We start from the raw sequence: 25,196 nt of genomic DNA, 5'->3' as shown, positions 1-25,196 counted from the left end.
ATCACATATTGGTGACATCGGATAGTCAATTTTCTAGTGAAAATCATCCATTAAAAGTTTAAGCCACTTACTTTCTTAAACTGCTTTAGTCACTACTCTATTTATTTCGGTAGTTGCAATGATATTGTTTGTTTGTTTGTTTTTTTTTTTCACTAAGAAATTATTCCGAAACCAGCTTAAACAGATACCCAGTGGGTTGAACTTCTCGTGGTCTCCTTCGTAGTTAGCATCATAGTATACAACTAGCTTATGATCTTTGCTTCTTTTGTCCAAATGAGAAGTTCTTTGACATATATCAGAATCCATTGAGCTGAATCCAAATGAGAATTCTTTGGACTTTGCATGTACCAACTCATGATACCAACTACATTCTTAAAGCACTTTAGTTGGTTCACATAGATCTCTCGGTCCAACTTATCATGCATGAAAGCATTATTCCCATCCATTTGCCACAATTTCTAATATTTAGTTGCTGCAAACTCTAGCGGAGACCATACCATAGTGATCTTCGCCAATGGACTAAACATTTTATCATAGTCTAGTCCATATTATTTAGAGAATCCTTGAGCTACAGGTTGAGTCTTATTTTGTCGTTTTCTTTTAACCGGGTTCATTTTGTTGAGTCTCTTCTTGCTCACCAATGTCAATATCACTCGGATCTTCAGGTGCATCAACACTTACCAAATGTGTATAGTTTGCTCTTCTGTCTTAAATTTTAGAATTTCTTCAATGCTGGAGTATATTAAGTTTTTCTTCTCTAAGAACTATCACGCTTCTGTTGTGCCACTTTGATCGCCAGACATGTGATTTGAGCATCTTGAATCAATGATCCAATCATTTTCATAAATGATATGCTCACCTACTATCACCATGAGTGCTAACTCATCTTCTTCTAAAGCACCTAATACCTTTGCATCTCATTCATCCTTCATCTCCTTTTTAGAGGTTGTCACATCCCTTCTTTTCACAATTGTAGTAAATGCATTCAAATCTCTTCCCTTGAGAACTCCTGCTCATTCTTCTAAGCTCTTACAAGTTGTGTTGTTCTTTGGTGACTTCTTCCTTTATCACTATTTTTGTATCCAGGCAGTTGTTATTTGGTGACTTCTTCCTTTGTCACTATTTTTGTATTCTTCCTTTATTGTTGCTCGAACTTTTACTTGCATAGAGCACTTCTTTAATCTTCAATGTGATATTTCCCATTTGCAATTTCCAAATTCTACCGGTTATGGTTGAGCAATCAGTGTGATGTTTCTCATTTGCTTTGCCATGTCATATTCGCAAGCTAGCAAGGTTGAGCAATCCGTGTGATGTTTCCCATTTACTTAGTCATGACTTCTTCGCAAGTTAACAAAATTTTCAACCGTATAAGTGATAGTTGAGCACATCATCCTTCAAGTGAATTGATTCTTTTTCTACTTCTACCTATCCACCAGCTTGAGGGTGAGCTAGAATAGAACATAGATGGTCATTGTTAAGATTTGGACTTGATTTCCTAAAACTTGAATTCTCCAACTTCATTCCATTGGCTGATATTATAAAACATTAAGAATTCCAAAATGAGACAATTTAGAATGTGATATGCTCAAAGCAGGTCCAATTAATCAATGTAACGTATTGTGTAACTTCTAAAAAGCAAACCCATCTTCCAAACCACAAGTGATTCGTTTGGGCTTGCGAGCATGTAGTTGTTTAAATTTAGAACAGAGAAGTGCCACATCAATGATTTACCATGCCCAAACTCAGGGAACTCCCCCATGAGATCTTCAAAAGGCCACTACTCTTGAGCTGCTCCTATGAGTTAAAAGCATCCAAGCTTTTAACCATACCCATAACCAAACTCAAATACACTCGACATTGCCCCGTTCGATCAATCACGAGAAAATGTCAAATCTCCTACATAAAAATGGCATTCTATACATGAGCATGTAGAATTCAATCCACAACCTAAGAGAAAACCCTTCATTCTTACATATTTTAGAGCAGGAAACCATGAGGTTCACAATATGAACACGATGCAACATCAGGCTGTTGACATGTTTACCAATAAATATCGACATACGCTGGTCTATATCTGGGAAACATGAAAGTTTCAGAGATTATGACAATTGAAATGTGCACCACATACCAACCAATCTATAAAAACAAGTCAGTTTTAAATGTTGATTTAATCAGTGGCAACTGGTTGCTAATATCATAGTATCAAGAAGTCTAATGCGACTCAGATTCGGCTTACACCAGAGGAGGATACTGCTTGGCTTGTTGGCGAACCCTCTTCTTGTACTCAACGGCATCCTGCACAAGGACAAATTCTTGCATTTAACAAAAGAAAATCTTAAAAGTCAGGTGGTTATCCAATTAACACATGATTCAAGTACAAATCAAATGGTTGTAGGAACCAACATCATAACTCCCATTTTGAAAAACAACTATTGTGTACTCTTTTGTTGTATCTAATCTAGAACAATTAATATAAAGAATACATGAAATGTTTTCTCTTGAAAAGTGTTTTCACACAGTTCAATCAAACCCACAAGAGCATGCACAAAATCCATTTTAGATATATCTCTACATAATGAAGAGGAATTATACGAAGGAGGAGTGATAACTAAAATAATCAAGGTGAAGACAACACAACAGTAAGCGGGTCACAGGTCTACACATGAACGTGTTGAATACCATTACAGAATACACAACACAACAGTAAGCGGGTCATAGGCCTACATGAACATGTTCAATACCACTACAGATTACACTTGGACTACCATCACAAGCAAGGATTGAGCTTTCACTTCCTTATTGAGGAAAATTATAGAGCAAACATGATCAGATTTACATTCAAAAGGGAAAAAAATGCATCTAGTGGTTGACGTACCTGGATGAAGAGATGATACCCTTCTGTCTGGGCGGGATCAGCAGGATTTGGTTGATCCAGCAAATCCTGGATTCCAACAAGAATTTGTTTAACTGTTATGGCTGGTCTCCACCCCTACACATGAACGGAGAAAGTTCAGGGGCAGATCAGGTGATCTCCTGATAAACATACAGCCATAAGTTTCCATTTACTACTCACACTATCTTCATTGAGAATTGACAAGCAGACTGTTCCTGATGGGTACACGTTAGGATGGAAGAAACCCTGAGGAAATCTACACTTTGGTGGCTTACTTGGGTAGTCTTCACTGAAGTTGAGTGTAAGGGGAAAGAAACCACCCTCCCAGTCTGTCTGTAAAACAATAAGGACTATGTCAACTTTAAATAGTATAAAACTTCAGTGCATGGTAATACTGAGAAAGTTAAGAGAAAAAAGTCCACAGGACAATAGACATCAATGAAAAGAAGGCCTATTGAAAACATCTTAAAGAACAGCTAACCCAACCCAGCTAACCCAACCCAGAAATAGAGGGTTGGGTTGGGTTGGATTGTGAAAATTTTTGGGTTGGGTTGGGTTACCAATCCAACTAACCCGAACTTCTGGGTTGAGTCAAAAAAACCACTCAACTCAACTCAAACTCAACCTGGACCATGTACACTCCTACCCCTACCCCTACCCCTACCCCTAGGACTTGAAGAAATGATGAAAGCAGCTCAAAGAAGAGAGGACAAAAATATGGCCAAACTTGCCAAATTTGGGTCAAGGTTTGGCCCAAGTAATTATTGAAATCCACGGAACACGTTGGAAAATCCGAGAGAAGCAATCAGTCGTATTGTCTGTGTCAACAACCATTTAGCTAATAAGCCCGTGGATAACGAGGTTCCCAAAATGATACTTCCTGATATTGTATTTGAAGCAGTTGTTCAAATATCTTAAGATATGGTCGTGTCAAGGACATATTGGTTAAAGTAGATTCTTCTTGAAGTGATTTTTGGAAGTAGGAAAAAAGATTAAAAGTTGAATCATTCACGAATCGGTTTGTTGATGTTGGATTTGATTAATGCAATGCATTGTTTCGAGCAAATTGTCAAACACGTTTAAGGTACCTATGAAAGCAATAGAAGCAAATCCTATCCCACACAATTACCTAGGCAAACCCACAACCTACCCAACGTATGGAATTATGCTACATGGGGTTGACAAACACTGTCCTACAGTCTCAGAAAGAGAGTGAATTGTGTTAATGATGTGATGAGAAATTCTTCGTGGGGCACAAAAGTTACAAATTAGGACTTAGTTGTAAGCCCGAAGAAGCTAAGATTGAAGAAAGAGCAAAAGGTGGATAATACAAGGAGGAATTAATCGAGCTTTCGCTGAACACCATGATGGGTTTCTCCACACCTAGTACAATCAAAGTAAAAGGCATAACCAAGAACTTCCCTACCTTGAATTGGATAGCATCGATATTATTTTGGGCATACAATGGTTATGAACTCTAGGAGTGACCAAGGTCGACTAAAAATTATTTTGAGCTTGCAATGGTTATGAACTCTGGATTGACCAAGGTCGACTAGAAATTATTTTGGGCATACAATGGTTATGAACTCTAGGAGTGACCAAGGTCGACTAAAAATTATTTTGGGCTTGCAATGGTTATGAACTCTAGGAGTGACCAAGGTCGACTAGAAATTATTTTGGGCATGCAATGGTTATGAACTCTAGGAGTGACCAAGGTCGACTAGAAAGCTCTCTCGTACCATGGGTAGCGATGATAAAAAAAGTGGTAATCCCTCTCTAACAAAAGCAAAAGTCTCACTGAAGCATCTACATTGGTTATGAGAAAGGCAAGATGAGGAGTTTCTTGTGGGACTTCGAGCCCTCATTGCACCAAATGCAAAGGCTCGAGATAGTGGTGTCAGCCCCAACCTCATCCCCACCTTGATCAATCCATAGGATGATAGATGAATACAAAGAAGTGTTCCTAGAACCTGCATATCTACCTCCCCCATGGGAACTAGATCATAAAACCAAACTGAAAAAAGGGACAAGAGCCCATTAACATGAGGCCTTATCTATACCATTTTGTTCAGAAAGAAGAGATCAAGTGGTTGATCAACGAGATGTTGACGGCAAGCATCATTTGACCAAGTGTCAATCCCTATTTTAGTTTGGTGTTGTTGGTAAAGAAAAAGGATGGGAGTTGGCACTTTTGGGTCAATTATCATGTGTTTAACAATGTTATCATGCTAGATAAGTTTCCCATACTTGGGATGGAAGAATTGTTGGATGAACTACATGGATCTTAGGCATATTCAAGTTGGATTTACGCTTGAACTATCACCAAATAAGGATGTTTGAAGATGATATTTCCAAAATGGCATTTCAAACACATTAAGGCCATTATGAATCGCTAATCACATCATTTGACCTCTCCAATGCTCCATCAACCTTCCAAGCACTTGTGAACCTAGTATTTCAACCTTTCTTACGCAAGTTTATTCTTGTAATCTATCAAGATAACCTGACTTACATTCCTAATTTGGATACTCAAATTGAACACTTGGTTGTTGTGTTGAATATTTTGTGAGAGAATTCATTGGCCACTGACCTTGAGAAATGTCAATTCACAAGGGATCGTAAGGAGTACTTGGAGCATTGGGTGTCTACTAACGGAAATCTTATCTCAAAATCAACAACCCATCACTTTTTTCAATCACACATTATCAGCTCAAGCCCATATGAGAGGGGATCGATGGCCATTGTCCTAGCAGTACAAAAAATGACATCCTTACTTATTGGGTCAACGATTTGTAGTGCGCACATACCAACAAACGGTTAAACAGTTGTAGGGGTATGGCTATGAAAATCAGTATCAACTTGAGTTAGAAAATAAGGTCGTCAATGCTCCATGTTGAATGTCACCCACAGTGGACTTGGCCTTGGCCATGTTGACAACATCGGCTATACATGGTATTGAAATGGTTAGGAAAGAAGTTAATGAGATGAAGTTTTGAAACAAATTCAAGGAAGATTTGGAAAAAGACCCCACCAGTCACCCTAAATTCTCAATACACCAAGGAAATATGCTTTATAAGAATCATTTGATTCAATCCTCAACCACTGAATTTTTACCAATTGAGTTGTATTCATTGATGACTCCGTATAGGAGGTTATTTCAAGTTCCTAAGGACCTTGTAAATGGCTAATGGCAAAGTGTACTGGTCAGGCATTAAGGGGCATGTAAAAAATATGTGGAATGTCAAGTGTGCCAACGTAACAAGTCTCTCACTTTATCTGGCATGACTTCTCCAACACTTACCAAGATCTAATCAAGGGTTGGAGGATATTTCGATAAACCTAATTGAGGGTTTGCCACCAGCCAATCGCCATAACATGGTACTTGTAGTAGTGGACAGATTGAGTAAACATGCCACTTCTTAGCTTTAAATCACCCCCTACATTGCCAGACAATGGTTGCTTTGTTTGTGAAGGAGATTGTTCGTTCATACGACTTCCTCTTCTCCATTTTATCCAATCAGCAAGATTTTTATTAGTCACTTTTGGGCTGAATTATTCTGAGTTCAAGGTCCTCAGCTACACGTTGGAGCATAGCATACCACCCTGAGACTAGCGGACAGACCAAGATTCTTAACAAGTGTTTGAAGACGTATCTTTGATGTTTTTGTAGAGCAAAACCGATCAAGTGGCTGCAGTGTGGCCCTCATGGTCAGAATTTTAGCACAATACCACCTACAGAAGTAACACACCAACTAAGAACCAGCTAATTCTCTCTAATGACTTTGAATGGGCAACCTTTCCTAGGACGTCAGCTTACCAACTGAACGATGAGATAAAGGAATGGAAACTTTAGATTCAATGGAAAGGCTTACCTAATTATGAAGCTACATGGGAAACGCTTGACATGTTTCACAACAAATTTCCAAAATTTCATCTTTAGGACAAGGTGTCTTTCAAGACGGTGGATACGTGAGGCCCCCAATCGTAAATTTCTATGTTAGAAAGGGTAAAGATGGAACTAAACCATCCCCTAGTTAAGTGGTTAGTCGTTAGTATATATTTTTTGGATTATGCCTAGTGTACTCTTCGTACTTTTGAATAGTTTGTACAACCAGACTTGGTATGTAAGGGGAGTCCCATCCTCTCGAAAAGGTTGTTTGAATATCACTAAGCAAGCAGGATCCTTAACGTCATTTCCTACTACAATAATGAGCATGTATATCCTAGAAATTACTAATACTAGTATTTATATCTAAAAATTGAGAGATTCTCAAACGACTATTGACCCTTGAATGAAAAAGTAGTTTCAGTGCAAACCTAAAAAGAAATGTTGAGTTTCAACCAAAGATCAGGAATAAACCGATAACAGAAAATAAATCCAAGTCGAAATCAAGTTGCGGAGGATCCATTTAGATAGAAGAGAGATGCACTTCAACAAATCTTTTCACATACTTGAATCAATCAGATATAAAGAATAAAAATTTAAATGTTAATTTAGCAATGAAAACTCCCAACAATCGTTGCAAAGCAAGCTACAGCCACGTATAGCGCTAAAAGTTACACAATAGTAGACTTACTTCTACTGGCACGGGAATAAGGAATAAATAGAGAGTCCTTTCCACTTAGTAGTGGAATTTGGGAACTTATGAACTGCAACTTCCTGATGGGATTATATTACCAAATTAACTGCTTCTCAGCCTAGGCAATTACTCATGACTCCATTTCATCCGATTTTCAATATTAACATTGTACAGCAACAAAATATTGTTATATTATATATTGAAGATGCTGGAATAGGTACATAGGAATTTTCAGTTTGCTATCATAAGAATCTGCGTGATGGTGTCAGCTGATCAGGCAATAATACCCAATAAACTTCGATCCTTTCATCACTGCCAGGTTCGAAAAGCTTGATTTAGTGATCAGAAATTTCATATAGGTGGCCCAAAGGATCTTGAGCCCTGAAATCAAGATAGTTTGTCATGGAAAAGAAGGTTGTCTTTTAGCCACAATAACAGTTGATTGCGGCTATGAGATTCAAAAGATCAGCCAATTCGTGATCCCAAGTTGAAAAGGAAATAAAAATGGATTAAAGTTCAAAGAGTATGCAAACTGGGAAGGAAAAAAGCAAAGAAACAAAGCAGATCAAATCACGAACTAAGAGGCGTTCAAAGCTTATCCTTCCTCAAAAACCAACACAGAATTCCAGAGAGCAGAAGAAGAATTAGGGCGTGCAAGATTGAGAACAAATTCGGAATCAACTTCATAATTTCAAGAGAAAAAAAGACAATCAATCCAACAATTTCAAGCATACCCCAACTTTCCCAGGAATAATGCAATGCCAAACCATCAAATTCACCGTCCCATCAGGCAGAGTCTCCGGTTTCGCAACAAAACCCTAAAAACACAAAAATCATTAAAAAAACAAAATCCTTCCGAAGCAGAACACAGAAAAAAACATGATGAAGACGAACAATAAGGAATACCCACATGCGGATGATTCTTCCGCCACGACTTCCGCTCCTCCGTCAGACGACCGCGTGCAATACCACCCGACATGCCTCTCTCTCTCTCTCTAGGAACTCAAAATTCCCGCAACAAATCAGAAATCCAGAACCAGCGATCCCAACACAGCCAGAAGCAGAGAAAGACTCAAAGTCTTTGGAGCCTTATAGGAACGGAGAGGGAGGTATTAGGAGCAGTCGCAGAGAGAGAGACTGCAGTTGAATCAAACGTACGGCTGAGATTGAATCGAGAGAAAGGGTAAAGGGGAAAATGGAGGCTGAAGCGGATGGAAGAACATATAAAAATTTGTCTCGATTATGTTCTGAAATTTGGATAAATATTGAGCTGAAATTAAATTGGGCGACAACCTCGCAAAAGTCAAATCAGAATCTGTCGAATTTTCTTTTCCAATTCCGAAATTTCGCTTCAGATTCACGCCAATTTTCGATTTGCCATGATGACGACTTTGGTATGTTCTCTCCAATTTCAATTAATTTTATTTATTTATTTATTTATTAAACTGAGATGGATGAACTAGTTTACAATTAGACCCAATTTTTATGATTTTGGTTAAATGGTCCAGGTTAGTCGAATTATCGAATTGTATGAACACTCCAACAATTTTACTCTATAAGCTTTTGGTTTAATTGTAACGACTCAAGTCCACCCCTAGTCGATATTGTCCTTTTTTAGCTTTCACTTTTGTGATTTCCCTCCAGATTTTTTAAACATGTCTATTAAGAAAAAGTTTTCACACTCATATAAATAATGTTTTGTTCTCCTCTTCAATCGATGTGAGATCTCACACAATCCACTCTTCTTCAAGACCTAGCATCCTCGCCGGAACTTGTTCTCTTCTCTAATCGATGTGGGACCCCTCAATCCACTTCCATTCGAAGGTAACATCTATACTAGCACACTGCCTTGTGTCTACTTCTTTTTGAAGCTCAGTTTTCTCGTTGGCACATCGCCTGATGTCTGGCTCAATCTTCACAGTCTACCACTAAAAAATATTGTCCTCTTTTGTATTTATTGTTGGGTCGTTACATGAATATTTATTTATTCTCTAAAATTTTAAAGTATTAAATTACTTCGTTTATACTTGGTTTTTAAGTTTATAAATAATTAAACTTTTAATTTTATATTTAATAAATCTTAAAATTTTCAATTTAATTGGAATAAAATGGTAAAATATTTGATATTTTTTAAGTTTAATAAGATTGATATAAAATTGAAAGTTTATAATTATATTAGAATTTATTAAATACAAAAGAGTTATATGACCAATGAGACGTTCCGTTGTATCCACCAACATTTAAGTAGTCTTGCACATAATAAAAAATTATTAAAGTAATTAAAACGTTTTAAAGTTTTCTTTCGATTCAAATCTAGTTCAATATCTAAACAAAAAAATCTCAATAGTGAAACTTTTTAGTACAACACGTGCTGTGGTGATTGGATCATCAAACCTTTTGATAAGACATATAACGTCTTAATTAATTGTGACGTATAATTGACCAACATAGTTTATAACTCCAACATAGTTCAAACCTTTATAACATCTTAATTAATCGTGTTCAACTCAAATAATGCCGATGATAATTTGATATATCATTTTAATCATGGTTGAATAAGAAAAAAAGATATTAAATCAAAAGTATAGAGAATTATAAATTAAATAAACTCAATCATTATATTATTAATAAATTTAGGTTAAATTATAAACCCGACTTAAATATTAAAATTAACTTAATGTTATAAAATAGTCGAAGATTCTACTCTCCAACCGATGTGGGATCACACAATCTACTCTCTTAGGATCTAAGGTCTTCCCTGGCACACCGTCCAGTATCTAACTCTAATATCATTTGTAACAGTCAAAATCTACCGCTAGCAAATACTGTCCGTTTTGACCCATTACGTATCATTATCAGTCTCATGGTTTTAAAATGTGTTTGTTAGGGAGAAGTTTTCACACTTTTATAAAGACGGTTCAATCCTTTCCAACCAGTGTGGAATCTCACAATAATTATTTTTTAGGAGAGAAATTTTCATACAAATTTCAACGTTCAGATAATTTAATCGACGTACAATCATATAGTTCAATATGTAGTGGTGTCGGTAGGTGGACGTTTAAAAACATAGTTGTCCTGTTTCCCTCAAATTCATCAACTTCTCAATTACTTTTCTCCTTTATTTTAATATTAATCCAAAAATTATAAAAAGTGATAAATTTGTAACTGCTATGGATAATTATCAAAATAATTAATTATTTTTAAAATTTGAGATTAAAATATATATTAGGAAGTTTTATATAACCTAATAAAATAAACTTAAAAAAAGAATATTAAAATTAACGTGTCTGATATACTATCTTCCAGATTTGGTTAATAAAATATTTATAGGATTTAATTCGTAATTTGTATTCTATTTAAATAAGATGATTAATGAAAATTAGACTTTTGATTCCATTCTCACCCTTTTGTTTTCTTGTTCTTAACATGACATCTGACATCAGACATCGTTCAAACACATTCTTAACAACATGTTATAATTTGGCTCTACATAAAGGACATGAATTGCTACATTGAAACCAGGTGAGGATGCATGATTTGTGAAACATATGACCGCATGGGATCTTAGCCACCTCCTTATCTCCGCCCTTCTCTTCATCGTAGCATTCGTAGCACACGCTGCACTCTTCTCCTCCCATCCCCTGTTTTCCGGCCGCCGCCGCCGCCACCGTCGCCGCCACTCCAGCTTTGTCCAGAACTATCCTCTCCTCCACCATTACACCTCGCCGAACAGGACCCCGGCTCTCCTCCCTCCAAAACATTTGAATGTAGTCAATATCCACCACCAATTGGAACTTGGCATCGTAGTCTACCGCGGCCCACTGTGTGACCAACGACGTGATCTTCTGGATAATTGGGTTGCAGGACATGGAGTCGAGGTTCAAGGAGGACACCAATTCAACCAAGTAAGCATGGCAGAATAACGGATCTTCCAGCTCCCGTAGAGGCAGAGGAAACAGAGCATCCGCTATCGGAGTCAATGGAGTTTCTTCCAGGATGTCGTAGGGAAGGCCCGCGGACGGCGATTGGGAGATCAGACGGCTGGAATAGCCCAGCCGGACTTGGAGGAGTTGATCGGTGCCGTGGTGGCGGCGGAGAGAGTAGCGGAGGGTGGAGGAATTTGCGAAAAGCATTGTAATTGTGAGATTGTTGGATTGAAAAATAATAATATTAATGGGGATTTTGAAGTTTTAATATCAAATTAGAATTTGTATTTGAAATAAGTCTCAATAATTCATTTTCTACCGCTTATTTTATGGAAACTCTCAAAATCAAATATTTAATTTTTTTTTATCTTTATTAATTTGACTTTCGTTACACTCAAATAAATCAATAAAATACAAAATTTTTTGTTATTCATTTAATTACTTTCCAAAAATACAACATTACTTTTTACATTTTCACGTGACATAAAATTGAAATTTTGATATGGTTGCGTGAATGTTTGTGTAGTTGATCCACGTTTCAAAAGGAGCGTTTTAAATTTTAGCTTTCGTCTCGATCTCAACCTGATATTTTTATTTATTTTTTCTCTCAACTAGGCATCGTGAGTCTGGTACCATCGTGTTGTCCTTCTAGGGTTTTGTACACGAGGTATGCTCATAGGGTCACCCTTCGGTTCCTACTTTTTCTTTTAAAATAAGATTGTTATAATATGTATGTTATGATTATTGTATGCGACAAGTCTTAAAAAAATAATTCACTTTAAACGTCTCGTTTCGAATTTAGTAATATCATCGTAAAAGTAACGGTTGAAAACTAGAAAAACATTTATTATCTAAGTTTAGAAATAGATGCGATCGACCTACCTTAATATAAAAATTGCGACTTAAATGCGCAAATCTAACTGTTGTGACGTTTCATGGCTTCTTCTACTGACGACATTATCCCTACATGGGACCCTTACCTTTATATGGAAAACAAAATGAAACGTTAGTTGAGTATTGAAAAATACCTCAGTAAATGTCCCCACCGTGTGAATCGAGAAATGCAATCATGTTAAGTCATCTCATCGTCATGCATCTTACATTGTCATGTTATCATACATAATCATCATCATATAACATAATCACAAAACATCATCTCATCATCATATAACATAAAACATAAATCACACGTGCAAGGGGCACTGAGTATGTGTCGTCATACACAAGTCAAGTCTTCCGACCGAGCCAATGGTAAAGCCACTTAGTTAGTTGGCCTTAGCCGACGTTCTCCCTAAAATAATCACTCGAGTTCGTTTGAATTCTGTCCCTTGAAGTTGCTCCAAGTATCATTGAAAATTGTTTCCTATTAAAACGTCCATCTCGTTTCTTTAATAATTCACATTTCTAACTTCATTCAACTTAAACTTGGTAATATGACGTTATACTGACTTCAATTGCTTTAATTAAGGTGAAATTCAGCTCCGAAAAGGTAAAAATATCAAGGGCCAGTGTCAAAAATGCCAAATCGAGCTAAATACACCATTTTTTAGTCGAGCCACTGCGTGAAGACGACATACAACTTTACCCCTGTTCTCACGTAAAACCAAAATAATTTCAAAGTTTAGTTTAGTATTGATTAATTAGATGATCTAAGCTAAATCCAACCAATCAATTATGTCACGTGGTGATCGATCTTAAAATAGTTAAGATCGAGATCATCCAAATTTAAATATTTTAAATTTATTGAAAAAAATTAAATTAAGCTCAAAAAAATTAAATTAAGTGAGCTTAAAATAATTTATTTATACGAAACTTTTAAACATAAATAGTTTTTTTTTTTTTAATTGGCTTTTAAACCTTCAAGTATTTTATTTAAGCACAATAAACTTTTATTTTACTTAATTTATTAAAAACGATAAATTATTTTTTTAGTTTCTCAAATTTAGAGAATAAAAAAAAAAATTATCTGTAAACAAATGACAACCTTATCCGGAAGCAAATACCTTCCTTAAAAAAAGTATAAAATATTATTTTTCCTTAAATCAAATCTCAATAATAATAATAATAATAATAATAATAATAATAATAATAATAATAATAATAATAATAATAATAATAATAATAAGAAAAAAGAATATTAAACCTTCATTAAGAAAGGACGCTTCCTGAGGTAAAAGGTCATAAAAAAATACTCGAGACTTGACTCTTTTTTAGGATGACTAAGTTTAGGGTATGATTTTGATACTATGTTAGACGAACACGACTCTCTACAATGATATAATATTGTTCACTTTAAGCATAACCTATCATGACTTTGCTTTGGGCTTCCCATAAGGTCTCATACCAGTGGAGATAGTATTATTTGATTATAAACCCTATGATCATTCTCTAAATTAGTCGATGTGAGACTTTCATCCACCAACAGCGAGCGAGAGCGAATTGAGAGTTTGAGTAGCCGGGTTTCATTGGATTTGTTGTAGATTGGAGGATGGAAAAACCCGCAACCAGCCATCCCTTATCCCGGCATTGAATAAGTTCGACATAAATCAATATTTTCTAAAAGAATGGATAAATAATTAAAAACAACAAATAAAATGTAAATAATAAATATTTTAAAATATAAAGTGCAAAAAATTGTTTATTAATTGTAGAATAATTAAAAATAGCATTCAATGGAGGAGCAGGCGTAATTCCCCTCCCGGCGTTGTGTTGTCTCGACAAAAGCAGCCTTGCAGAGCCTCCGCCGTCTGTTAAGAGAAGTACCTGCGGAGCTTGAGAACAGCAAAAGTCACCTTTCTTCTTCAATCCTCGCTCATGGCTACCGACTTCACGTCCTTTCCTATAATTGGTAATCGCACGCACAAATTCTAATTTCAAGTTTTCTGAATCATGGATTTGGTTTTGTTCTCCTAATTAACTCGAATCTTGTTTTGTTTAGATGTTGGTCCAATTATGGAAAAGAAAGATGACCCCCAAATGTGTGAGGATGCGAATGTGTTGGAAGTCGTGAAACAATTAGATCAAGCTTGTAGAGAGACTGGCTTCTTCTACGCGGTACATTTATTGTTCTCTCCCTCTCTGATTGGTTTGTCACATTTTGTTGTGATTGTTAGCCATCTCTTTTTCGAAATGGATGTTCTAAGGAACTCATTCTTCAAGTTCTTCGTACATGATTGACTTGGTGTGTGAATTAATTTAGGAATCCCTTGATTCCACACAACAAAACGAGACGTTTCTTTCAAAACCCAATAATTACTTTTAATCTTTGATTTATCTGATCTCTTGATTCAAGAAATCTATCTATTTGAGAGTGACTTTGGAATAACCAAAATCATTTATTCCGAGCATGGAAAAAATTATTTTGACCATTCCAAAACCTCTCTAATAACAGTGTTGGACCTAAGAATGGACCAAGGAAATCTTCCATGGACCAAAGCGAGGTTTAATGAGGTCAGATCTTATATTTAATTTCCAAACGGCCTAAGTTGACTTGTAACTATGCCACCATTAAATTTTCCTGAGGGAAACCTTGTTCATTAAAATCACTTGCCGTGACTTGTGAGTCAATTTGACAAGGTCTTGTGAGATACTAGAAAGGGTTATGTTGGAAACATTAGTGGGTTATCAATAAGGGCAGAGTCATAATTAGTTAGGGGTGTCTTAATTATAAATAAGGAGTGTTATTGTAACGGCCCAAGCACACCGCTTATTGTCCTCCGAGAGGTCTTTTGGACGAAGGCAAAGTGGAGTGGGAGTGCGGATCCCTAGTTATGGGTTTCAAACCGTTTCCCTCATAATCAGAACAAGAAGTCCCTTTCGGGTTTCCCCTCAAGGCTTTAAAACACATCTGCTAGGGGAGGGTTTCCACACCCTTATAAAGGGTGTTTTGTTCTCCTCACCAACCAATGTGGGACATCACAATCCACCCCCCTTTGTAGCCTAACGTCCTTGCTGGCACTTGTTCCTTTCTCCAATCGATGTGCGACTGCCACCAAATCCACCCCCTTCGGGGCCCAGCGTCTTTACTGGCACACCGTCTCATGTCTACCCCCTTCGGTGAACAGCAAGAAAGCTGACACATTGTCCGATGTCTGACTCTGATATCATTTGTAACGGCCCAAGCACACCGCTAGCAGATATTGTCCTCTTTGATCTTTCCCTTTCGGGCTTCCCCTCAAGGCTTTAAAACACATCTGCTAGGGGAAGGTTTCCACACCCTTATAAAGGGTGTTTTGTTCTCCTCCCCAACCAATGTGGGACATTACAGTTATGTACCTTAGAAGGGGATCACATTAGTGGAGTAATCCATTGGGAGATTTTTTTTTTTTTTTCTTTTTGATAAGAGACAATTTCGTTGATGATTGAGATTTACAAAAGGGATGTATAATCCACGGTGTTTACAAGATGGAGATATTGCTATTGGAAGTAAAAATATTAGAGAGTTACACCAAGATATAGCTTGGTAAACAACATTGTCAAAAAGGTTTGGGTAGATCTGTGTGTCTTTTCTGCAAATATTCTCTGATTTCTTTCTTTCCACAGATTCCAAAAGAAAGTCATGATGAGGTTTTTCCATAATAGGGCTTTTGCATTATTGAAAGGGTGGTACGTTAAGGCCATATCCAAAAGTTCATTTACCTCCCTAGGAAATGTGAGATGTCATCCGAATATATTGAGAATCGTTGTCCAGAAATTCTCAGCGTATGTGCATTGCATAAACAAGTGGCTTTGTGATTCATTTTTTTTTTTCTTTCATAATGGACATCAATTTAGAGAAAGAGTGATGTAAGACATTCTTTTTTGAAGATTTTCACTTGTGCTTAGGGCTTTATGCGCTATTATTTTTTGAAGATGTAATCCATTGTGAGATTTGGGAGATAGTCTTCTCAAAACGCTATTATTATATTGGAAGATTAGTAGGTTATCAATAGGCTAGCTGCATTGAGAGAAATTATCACAGGAAGTATTCTCTTTCAGTGCTAATGCCTTTTGGTATTGATGATATCCCTTCTTTTTACTTGCCTCCCATTTTTTTTTATGTTTTTAGCATAAATTTGTGTCTATTTTTTTTAAAAAAGCATATATTTGTTACTACAATATTTGACAATAAAATATCTTGTGATTTATCAGAAGGGCCATGGTATTTCTGAATCCCTCCTTGGTGAGGTAAAGAAAGCAACACGCACGTTTTTCCAACATCCTTATGAAGAAAAAGTCAAGATCAAGTTGACTCCAGCTAGTGGATACAGGTTTGTTCTAGAGGATAGCAGTCTATGAGCCAAATGAAATATTCTGTTTATAATATGAATTTATAACTTTATATGCAGAGGATATCAAAGAGTAGGAGAAAACATAACCAAAGGAGTACCAGATATGCATGAAGCTATAGACGTGAGTTTGCCCTCATTTCTTGAATGAGTTGTTCATATCACTTTTGAGAATTCATCTGTTCTTGTAGTTTTGCATTGCTGAACTTCTGTGCTATCACGTTTGCAATTGGACAGTGCTATAGGGAATTTAAACCAGGGATGTATGGAACTCTTGGCAAAACTATGGAAGGGAGTAACCAATGGTAAGCATAGTTCATGCATTTCAAACATAGTTTTAAACAATTTGTCTTTAATTGCCTCTTTTGATCTATATTGTAAGAAAATGTTGGGAATTTGCGGTATTGAGATAAATTCAATCATGAAAGACATTGTTTTAATTTGTGTTAGGCCTCTTGATCCTCCCAACTTTAAGGAACTGATGGAAGAGTACATCAATCTATGCACAGGCAAAGTTTCTTTATAAGCTTCCCTCTCCAACCCAAAAAAAATAATAAACCAAGATTTTTACTAGTGAAATTTAATGTGTTATTAGATGTTTCGAGAAATATTATGCGCGGAATTGCTTTAGCATTGGGTGGATCCCCATATGAATTCGAGGGGGATAGAGCTGGAAATTCATTTTGGGTTATGCGTCTTATTGGTTATCCAGGCGCCTCCTCTTTGAAGGCTTCTGATATCCCAGAAAATGACATTGGATGGTAATTTACAGCATTAGTGGTTTTCTGTACTTGTAATGTTTCTGGCTCTAATGTTGTGTTTATTTGGCTCATCTTCTTCTTTGCTATCCCTTTGCTTTCAACTTTTCATCATTGAGCGACGTTCAGCGGGGCTCACACCGACTATGGTAAAAAGAACAGTAAAAAAGAAAAGCGTTTCTTTTAGATCATTAGTATCTGTTTAATTGATTGTATATTGTACTAAGCATCGGTCTTTGATAGGTCTGTTGACATTGGTTAATCAGGATGATGATATTACTGCACTTCAGGTAAAGGTTAAAACAATCATCAAAATGCTTTTGGTGTTGCTTCTTTCCTTTCCTCCATTCTTTTTCTGCTGCTCTAGTTTTGTTTCATAAACTGATGGATAAGTTGGTGGAAGGTGAGAAACTTATCTGGAGAATGGATATCAGCTCCACCAATTCCTGGAGCTTTTGTTTGTAACATTGGCGACATGCTCGAGGTACATAATCATGTCTGAATATCGTACTTTAGATTAGTCGATTATTTTCATCCATAAACTTCTGAAATTTGTAGATCTACTCGAATGGGCTGTACAAGTCAACTTTACATCGAGTTATCAACAAGTCTCCGAAATATAGAGTTTGTGTCGCATTTTTCTACGAGGTCTTTCCTTCTCTCTTTCTGCTATACATTAATCACTTTCTCTTTCTCTGTTATCCACTAATGTCTAATGAACTTAATATTGTTTGGAAAAGCAGACGAATTTCGACACGGCGGTGGAGCCTTTGGAAATTTGCAAGAAGAAAACAGGTGGAGAATCAAAATTCAAGAGAGCTGTTTATGGGGAGCATCTGGTTGGTAAAGTCCTCACAAATTTCGTTTGAAAGTTCAGAACTGTGATCCTTTGATCTGTTGTCTTTATATTTACACTTCTGATGTTGGTTTATGTTGTAAACTTTCTTTTGTGCATTATAATAAAGAGAGCTTTGTAGGGAAGCATCTGGTTTGCAAATTCATTAAAATCAGTTGCTATGACTTGTGAGCCAATTGAGCATGGTGAGAGTGTACTAGCAAGGGTTATGTTGGGAGTATTAGTAGGTTCTCAAAAGGCTAAGTAATAATTAGCCAGGGGTGTCTTGATTATAAATCCGAATTGTTATGTACATTAAGAGAATCGTTTTAGTAGAATAATCCATTGTGGAATTTGGACTATTATTATGTCGCAACTTCTCTTTGACATTCCAATATATTACTATGTTGTGTTTTTAGTATTCGAATACCTAACAATGTTTTTAGTATTCGAATACTTAACAGTGTTTTTCGTATTCGAATACCTAACAGGTCTACACCAACGAGTCTCATCTGTTTGTTTCACTTTTGTAAGCTCAGATGACTTAATCTATCAATATTTTGAAGCTTATATTAACTTAGAAGAGATTGAAAAGTGTTTGAAACTTTTGTATATTTATAAGGAATAAATTCTAACTCTAAGGACATATGGGAGAGGTTAATAAGAATCAACTTAGTGATGTACCATATATATTTACCTTATTTAGAAGGAAGAAACTTTGACTTCATAATGTCATTTTTGATATGAAATAGAAGTGAGCATTTAGCTAATGTTAGTCGTTTATAGACTACCTCATACCAAAATATGCCACTCAAATTCCATTTTAACGACAGTCTCATCTCAATCCAAGATCTAATCATGGTGAAAAGATGTTTATAGAAAGATTGACCTCGAACAATAAGGAGGTTAAAAACACTACTAACAATCGAACTCTTTCAATACAAGAAACGTTTGTACCCAAGAACGGCGAACAAGATGGAACAAGAATATGAGCATAGCCAAAAACGTAGCTATTCAATCTCTATATCGTCCTTAATCTAATCAATTAAGGCTACAATTGGCAACAATAAATACAAAATCTTATCTTCCTTGTGCAATTAAGGCTATAAGAATGATAATTTTGTGTGAATATTAGTGGTACAACAACAGAATGAATCTAGTTTTCGCAAAGAATCCTTCAAGTTAAGACCGTAAGCCTATCAATCAATCTGTGAAGCAGTCAACTATTGGCCAAAATTGCAGATGCAGAAGAAGAATCCTTGATATAAAGAGGAATTTTTACCTGCAACTCTCTCAAACGCTCCACCATATTATAAAGAAATTCAAAGGTGAGCTTGGATTGTGCATTGAAGTCTTCTCTAATGTGTGGATGAAGCTTGAACCAATCTCCCAACAACTTGTGTACGTGCGAACGAATTATTCGCCACGGGACGGGGTATTTTTCACAAAGCTTCAAGTACTCCACCAGCAGATCGGCTTGATCCAGGTTTCCATCCCTGGTGCTTTCTTCACAGCCCTCTATCCATTCTACTGTTCGAAACCCAGCAAAAAGTGCAGGATTCTCAAGAAGGGTTTCGGCTGAAAGAACGCCCTCGACCCCAGTCTCTTGCAAACAGTCGTAAACATCTTCCATGTGCCTTATATTCCCATTGGCAAGAACTGGAATTCGTACAGCATTTTTAACAGCAGTAATGGCACTCCAATTAGCCCGGAATTTCTTACCATCTTTTTCATCTCTTGTGCGGCCATGAACAGCTAAAAGAGAGCAACCAGCATCCTCTAACATTCTTGCATAGTTAATTGTATCCTGTAAATTTGGGAAGATTCGGATTTTGCATGATACAGGAACCTCAAGATTGGAAGCCAACTTCTCTACTATTGCTTTTACAAGAGGTAAGTTATCCATTAAAAACGCCCCATAATTTCCTCGCTTGGCGATACGCTGAGGACACCTGCATGAATTAGTACAGTGCTCAATTCATGTTCAGAAACTGTAAGTAAACAATATGGGCACAATGTAACATATTTGGCATGCAATACATTTGGAAAAACAGGTGACATTAGATTATCCTTAATGTTGTTTCTGTTAGTTTCAGACACATAATTGAGAGGGAGAACCATGTAGAAAATAGCACAAAAGGAATAAAATAAGCGAGTCTAATAGAATTGTAAAGCATGATAGTGGTAAATATAGTTAGTCACAAAGACGAGTACTGTGACGTATAAATACCCAAGTTTTATTTGTCAATTTTGAAACCTTTTTGAGTTCTTGAGGTACTTTCAATGTTTCTCGTGATATCTACTAATATTGAAATTTCTACACGTTGATATTATAAATTTAAAATATAATCAACATGGGTTTATGCTACCTTCCTCTTTGGTAGTGACTTGAGAACAATGGAAAGTTATACAAGGAGGAGATCCTCTCAAATTAAGGGAGACAATAGAGAGGAAATCGAAATATAATCAAGTCTCCATAATTCCTTGTTGAAGTTTTTTTCTAATCCGATTTTCCAAAGCTCCAATGGCCTTGGGTCTGATAACGATTGAACCTTTCAAATATGTATAAAAAATCAATTCTATGCGAGGAGACAGAGTATGAACAAACGAAATCAAATCCAAAGCTCCCAAGCCCTAATAGGATAACATTTTGCAAGGACACCTCTTACTTCGAAGAAGTTTTTGATCGACTAACGATGACTCTAGCTAGGATTACGCCTGTTCAAAATTTGATCCCCGAAGTTTAACATTCAAAATAATCTTGCAGAAGAGGAAATTCCTTAAACCAATGAGCCCAGGCTACTCTTCTATAGAAATTCCCATGAACAGCTAAAAGAGAGCAACCAGCATAATTAATTGTATCCTGGAAATTCCTTAAACCAATGAGCCCAAGCTACTCTTTTACACAGCAACCAGCATTCTCTAACATTCCAAATCAAGAAATTCAATCGGTAATTTTCCTTAGTAATGGGAAAGCTACATTAAATAAGTTGGCAAGCTTCCTCAAATTGAGCTAGACAAAGTCAATTATTCACATTAATACAGGCACAAGCTTTTTCATTTTCAAGTTTTCCTTCAATTGCTCTCCAAAACTACACTTGGCTAGGATCTTCAATCAAGAGTACATGACACAAACCAAAACGATAGAGATTTCTAACCAGTTACCACAAGATATGCTCCTTGCAGAAAAACAGGGAGGGTATATGTGTCTAGACTCAATATGGTTTCCTCACTGCACCCAAGTAAAACTAATAACATCACTGAACCATTGACACGACTTAACATCAAACCGATTAACAACCAAATGGTTTTCAGGCTATCCCACGTAGTATCAAAACCATCAATCAACCTATTATCAGGTATCAACTTTTCAGTTAAACCGAAATACTCAGAGTTTTGCAAGCCCTTATGCTAAGTAAGCATGAGAGCCTTTTCCCATCGTTGGCTCTCAGTGAAACAAATTAGGATTTAACAAGCATAATGGTTTGCGAACACAATACCAATAGTCACCTTCAATTGATGTAACAAATTGAAGCTAATAATTAGAACTTGGTAACAGTTTCCCCAGTATTAATCAACAAAAAAATGTTTTGGTAAACAAATTCTGACTCCACCAATCCACGAGAAGCATAGCAGGTTAGCATTTGGGATATAAGATCATAAGGAATGCAAAAATTCGTATGAGTCGCCCAATAGAATACGAATTAGAGAGATGATTAATAGAGATTACCCAAGGTTAAGATCGACGTAATCACAATATGGTTCCACTCTTCTAGCAGCTTCCAACAAAACATCAGGATCATTGGCACAAAATTGAACAAACAATGGGCGGTCCTCCTATAAACCATTTCAAAATTTCAAAAACAAGGAAGAATGAACAAAAATACAGAAAGAAGGATAACATAAACTTGGATTGAACTTTTCATATACCTGACAAGTGGTAAATTCCACGTTCCTATACTTGTCGTTCTCGGTAAATATCCGTGAATGCAGCATAGGCGTATACGCCGCCTCGGCACCATATTTCCTGCAGAGCAAACGGAACGGTAGCTCCGAATTATCCACCATAGGAGCTACAATCAACTTCGGCCGGCCAAGCTTCGACCAATGAGCCCAGGCTCGCTCAATTCGCGACCCGCCATTCAAATATCCACTCCGCGTGACCAAGAGAAGCGATGGGTCATCGGATTTACTTTCCTCTTGTTGATGTTGCTGTGGATCGGAGCAGAGAAGGTCATCGAGGTCTTGAGGGAAATCTGGTTTAAGGGTTTGGGTGACAGAGGAAGCCATGAGAGACTTATGGAGAGAAGAATATGGCTTTGAGATGGAGGTTAGAAGTGGACGGGGATCTCATAAGCTAACGATGACGATGGTTGCGCAGCCCATCGCCGCCGTCGGCTCTGTTCAGTTTTACTCAGCAAAAGACATGTATTTAGGGCTTACGGATTAGAATTAGTTTTTTCATTTTCGCACGAATTTTAAATTTTAAAATAGAGAATTATATTTAATAAGAAATACTATTTTATTTTTAAAATGCTCCTAAATTTAAAACATCCAATAATATCCTTAAAATAAAAAATAAAAAATTTAAATAATACACTTTATTATGTTCGACTCATCTTTAGTTGTACCCTAATACTCGAGCAACCTCTTCATTTTCGATTTCTCCATCACAACAAGTTACGAGTTTCTTTATAAAGTCTACGATTGCATTTAGGTTGTACTGAACCGTTTTTTGTTCGTTATCAATAAATCACTGAGTCTTACAGACATAAATTGATATTCAAGTTATTGATCTAAGTTGGTTTGAGTGGACTAGTCTCACAGTCCAGTTCAATTAAACTAGTTCGATCCAAACACTTCTATTAGATGAAGGTTAATGTAATTCGATTTTCTCTTGTTTTAAGTTGTTATGTTGTTTGCATGCTCTAGAGTTACTAACTCTGTCGTGGGATCTATGTCTTCATGATTTTTAAGTTGAGAACTGAATTTGTGAGATCCTGCATCGGTTAAAAAAATGAACGAAACATTCTTTATAAAGAAACGAAGTAGATGCGTTTTAAAACCGTGAAACTGATAACGATATGTAACGAGCCGAAGCGGACAATATCTACTAGTAGTGGGCTTGAGCGGTTACCAAATTTATTTAACGATATGTAACGAACCGTGAAACTGATACGATATGTAACGAGCGGTTACCGATTACAAGAAGCAAGTTTAAGAAGATTCAAGAGGCCTATACATTGTATCTTCAAAGACTAGCTAGTGTACAAGTTGAAACAAAGAAATAATAGAGTGACTGACATTGGAAATTGAACTACCAATTATGATAATTTATCTATGCTTTATTTTCTTCAATTTGTATTTAGTAGCTTTTATTGTAGCTGTAGTTTAAAGTTGGTAGATGAACTTCATTATGTTCGGGTTATGTTTTTTTGCCTATTTAAAGACATGTAATATTCACGCTTGAGTATCATTGTTGAATACAAACAAAACCTTTGTGTTTTTTTGATACATTTTTTGTGTTATTCTCTTTTCAAACCTTGCTTTAGGTTTGATATTTAAACCGATTCATTGAATTAGTTTTGATCAAGCTAATTATGGAATGAGTCGTCATAGATTCCAAGTTCGATTCAAGAGTCATTCATCTTCTAACCAGCTCTTGATTGGAATCAATTCGTTACGTTAACTTTCTTTGTGAACGTTTACAAGGATTCTAGAAGGACCTCTAGCCCTACAAAATCTAACATTGTTGGCATTTATCGCAAGTATTCAAACTTCTGACCTCTTGAAACGTAATATACATTAATTAGACTACGAATATTGACATTTCTTCTTTGTCGTGTAACGTCGAAAAGTTTGGTAGAACGTAAGCGATATTAAGAAATAACATTAAATGTATATATTTGAAATCATTATTCTTTCTTGCAAATAATTATGTTGCAACTAATTAAAGTTAAAGTTTATTAGACGACAACTAAAAGCTGTTTTCAAAGACAGTTCGGCAGTCAAAATAAACCAAAGAAAAAGATTGCTAAATGGCAGAAAATCAAAGCAACGTAGGGTCCTAAGCCACAAAAGTCAAAGCTGTATGATTACAAATAATTGAATCCATGCATAGTTTGACCACTTTACCAACAGAATTTGTACGTTTCCTTAATCAAATCAAATCAAAAACTCTTTAGAATCCGGAACGAGTACTATAAGATAAACGCCTTTAGATAGTGTCGGACGACATGGGTATGTCGACTAAACACTCTAACTCATGAATTACAGGTAGGTACATAAAACCGCTCTCAAGTTTGATTTTCTTTACGTATTCTTAATTCTCTATTCCGTTGACATTCTTAATATATTCACTGATATAAGATAAGGCTAGTAGTAACCCTGTCGGTAATAAAATTCTTGAACGATTTTTTAAAAAAAAAATGATAGATTTTTTTAAACCGTCTCTACAAATTTAGAAATATCTGTAGATAGGGCGTGGGGCATCTCTATGTTGCCATGCCCACGTGTCAAGCACGATGGGTCGGGCATGGTCGTGGGTGCGGGCATATTCTTGCCCACCATTTTTGACTTTGCTCCATTACTTCTAGTGTGTGGCCATAAATTATTCATCTTTGAAAAGTTCTAATCTTTTCTTCAATACCAAACAAAACAAGATTCATTTCTCTCTTAGACTGCCCAACCCATTTCCAATTTGTTTCTTCAAGCCATTGACCAATTCCTCTTCTCAAGTTTTCTGTGTTCATATTAAAGAACAAACCCAAACAGAAAATCGAAACGTTTCGACCTCGTGGTCGAAGATATATGTTTAAAAAGAACCAAAAATGAAAGCAAACCCATGATCTTCTTCATTTCTCTTCTTCTTCTAAGCTCAAAACTAAAAAAAAAAAAAAAAAAAAAAAAAAAAAAAAAAAAAAAAAAAAAAAAAAAA

At 36.1% G+C, this 25,196-nt stretch overlaps 4 protein-coding genes across 4 annotated transcripts; 1 reads left to right on the top strand and 3 right to left on the bottom strand.

Moving 5' to 3' along the window:
* Positions 1-1,934: 1,934 nt before the first annotated feature.
* LOC111499530 (SUMO-conjugating enzyme SCE1-like) lies at positions 1,935-8,737 on the bottom strand. Its single transcript, XM_023151095.1, has 5 exons — positions 8,384-8,737; positions 8,208-8,291; positions 3,074-3,226; positions 2,876-2,989; positions 1,935-2,295 (listed from the first exon to the last, which is right to left on the bottom strand). The coding sequence occupies exons 1-5, from the start codon at positions 8,450-8,452 to the stop codon at positions 2,233-2,235; spliced, it is 483 nt and encodes a 160-aa protein (XP_023006863.1). The 5' UTR covers positions 8,453-8,737; the 3' UTR covers positions 1,935-2,232.
* A 2,209-nt stretch (positions 8,738-10,946) lies between these two features.
* LOC111499501 (E3 ubiquitin-protein ligase At1g63170-like) lies at positions 10,947-11,606 on the bottom strand. The gene has a single exon (XM_023151062.1). It carries the CDS (start codon positions 11,604-11,606, stop codon positions 10,947-10,949), a length of 660 nt encoding a protein of 219 aa, XP_023006830.1.
* Positions 11,607-14,060: 2,454 nt separating this feature from the next.
* On the top strand, positions 14,061-18,621 carry LOC111499527 (probable 2-oxoglutarate-dependent dioxygenase At3g50210). Its single transcript, XM_023151091.1, has 12 exons — positions 14,061-14,247; positions 14,338-14,453; positions 16,530-16,648; positions 16,727-16,790; positions 16,904-16,971; positions 17,117-17,175; positions 17,262-17,427; positions 17,554-17,573; positions 17,668-17,714; positions 17,828-17,908; positions 17,983-18,072; positions 18,168-18,621. The coding sequence occupies exons 1-12, from the start codon at positions 14,214-14,216 to the stop codon at positions 18,291-18,293; spliced, it is 990 nt and encodes a 329-aa protein (XP_023006859.1). The 5' UTR covers positions 14,061-14,213; the 3' UTR covers positions 18,294-18,621.
* A 571-nt stretch (positions 18,622-19,192) lies between these two features.
* Positions 19,193-22,729, bottom strand: LOC111499526 (tRNA-dihydrouridine(16/17) synthase [NAD(P)(+)]-like). The gene is made up of 3 exons (XM_023151090.1): positions 22,190-22,729; positions 21,990-22,096; positions 19,193-20,211 (listed from the first exon to the last, which is right to left on the bottom strand). The coding sequence occupies exons 1-3, from the start codon at positions 22,547-22,549 to the stop codon at positions 19,479-19,481; spliced, it is 1,200 nt and encodes a 399-aa protein (XP_023006858.1). The 5' UTR covers positions 22,550-22,729; the 3' UTR covers positions 19,193-19,478.
* Between the last annotated feature and the right edge of the window lie 2,467 nt (positions 22,730-25,196).

This window comes from Cucurbita maxima, unplaced genomic scaffold (genome assembly GCF_002738345.1).
Source record: "Cucurbita maxima cultivar Rimu unplaced genomic scaffold, Cmax_1.0 Cma_Scf00027, whole genome shotgun sequence".
Classification (NCBI taxonomy): domain Eukaryota; kingdom Viridiplantae; phylum Streptophyta; class Magnoliopsida; order Cucurbitales; family Cucurbitaceae; genus Cucurbita; species Cucurbita maxima.
This window is presented reverse-complemented; position numbering and strand designations above follow the sequence as displayed.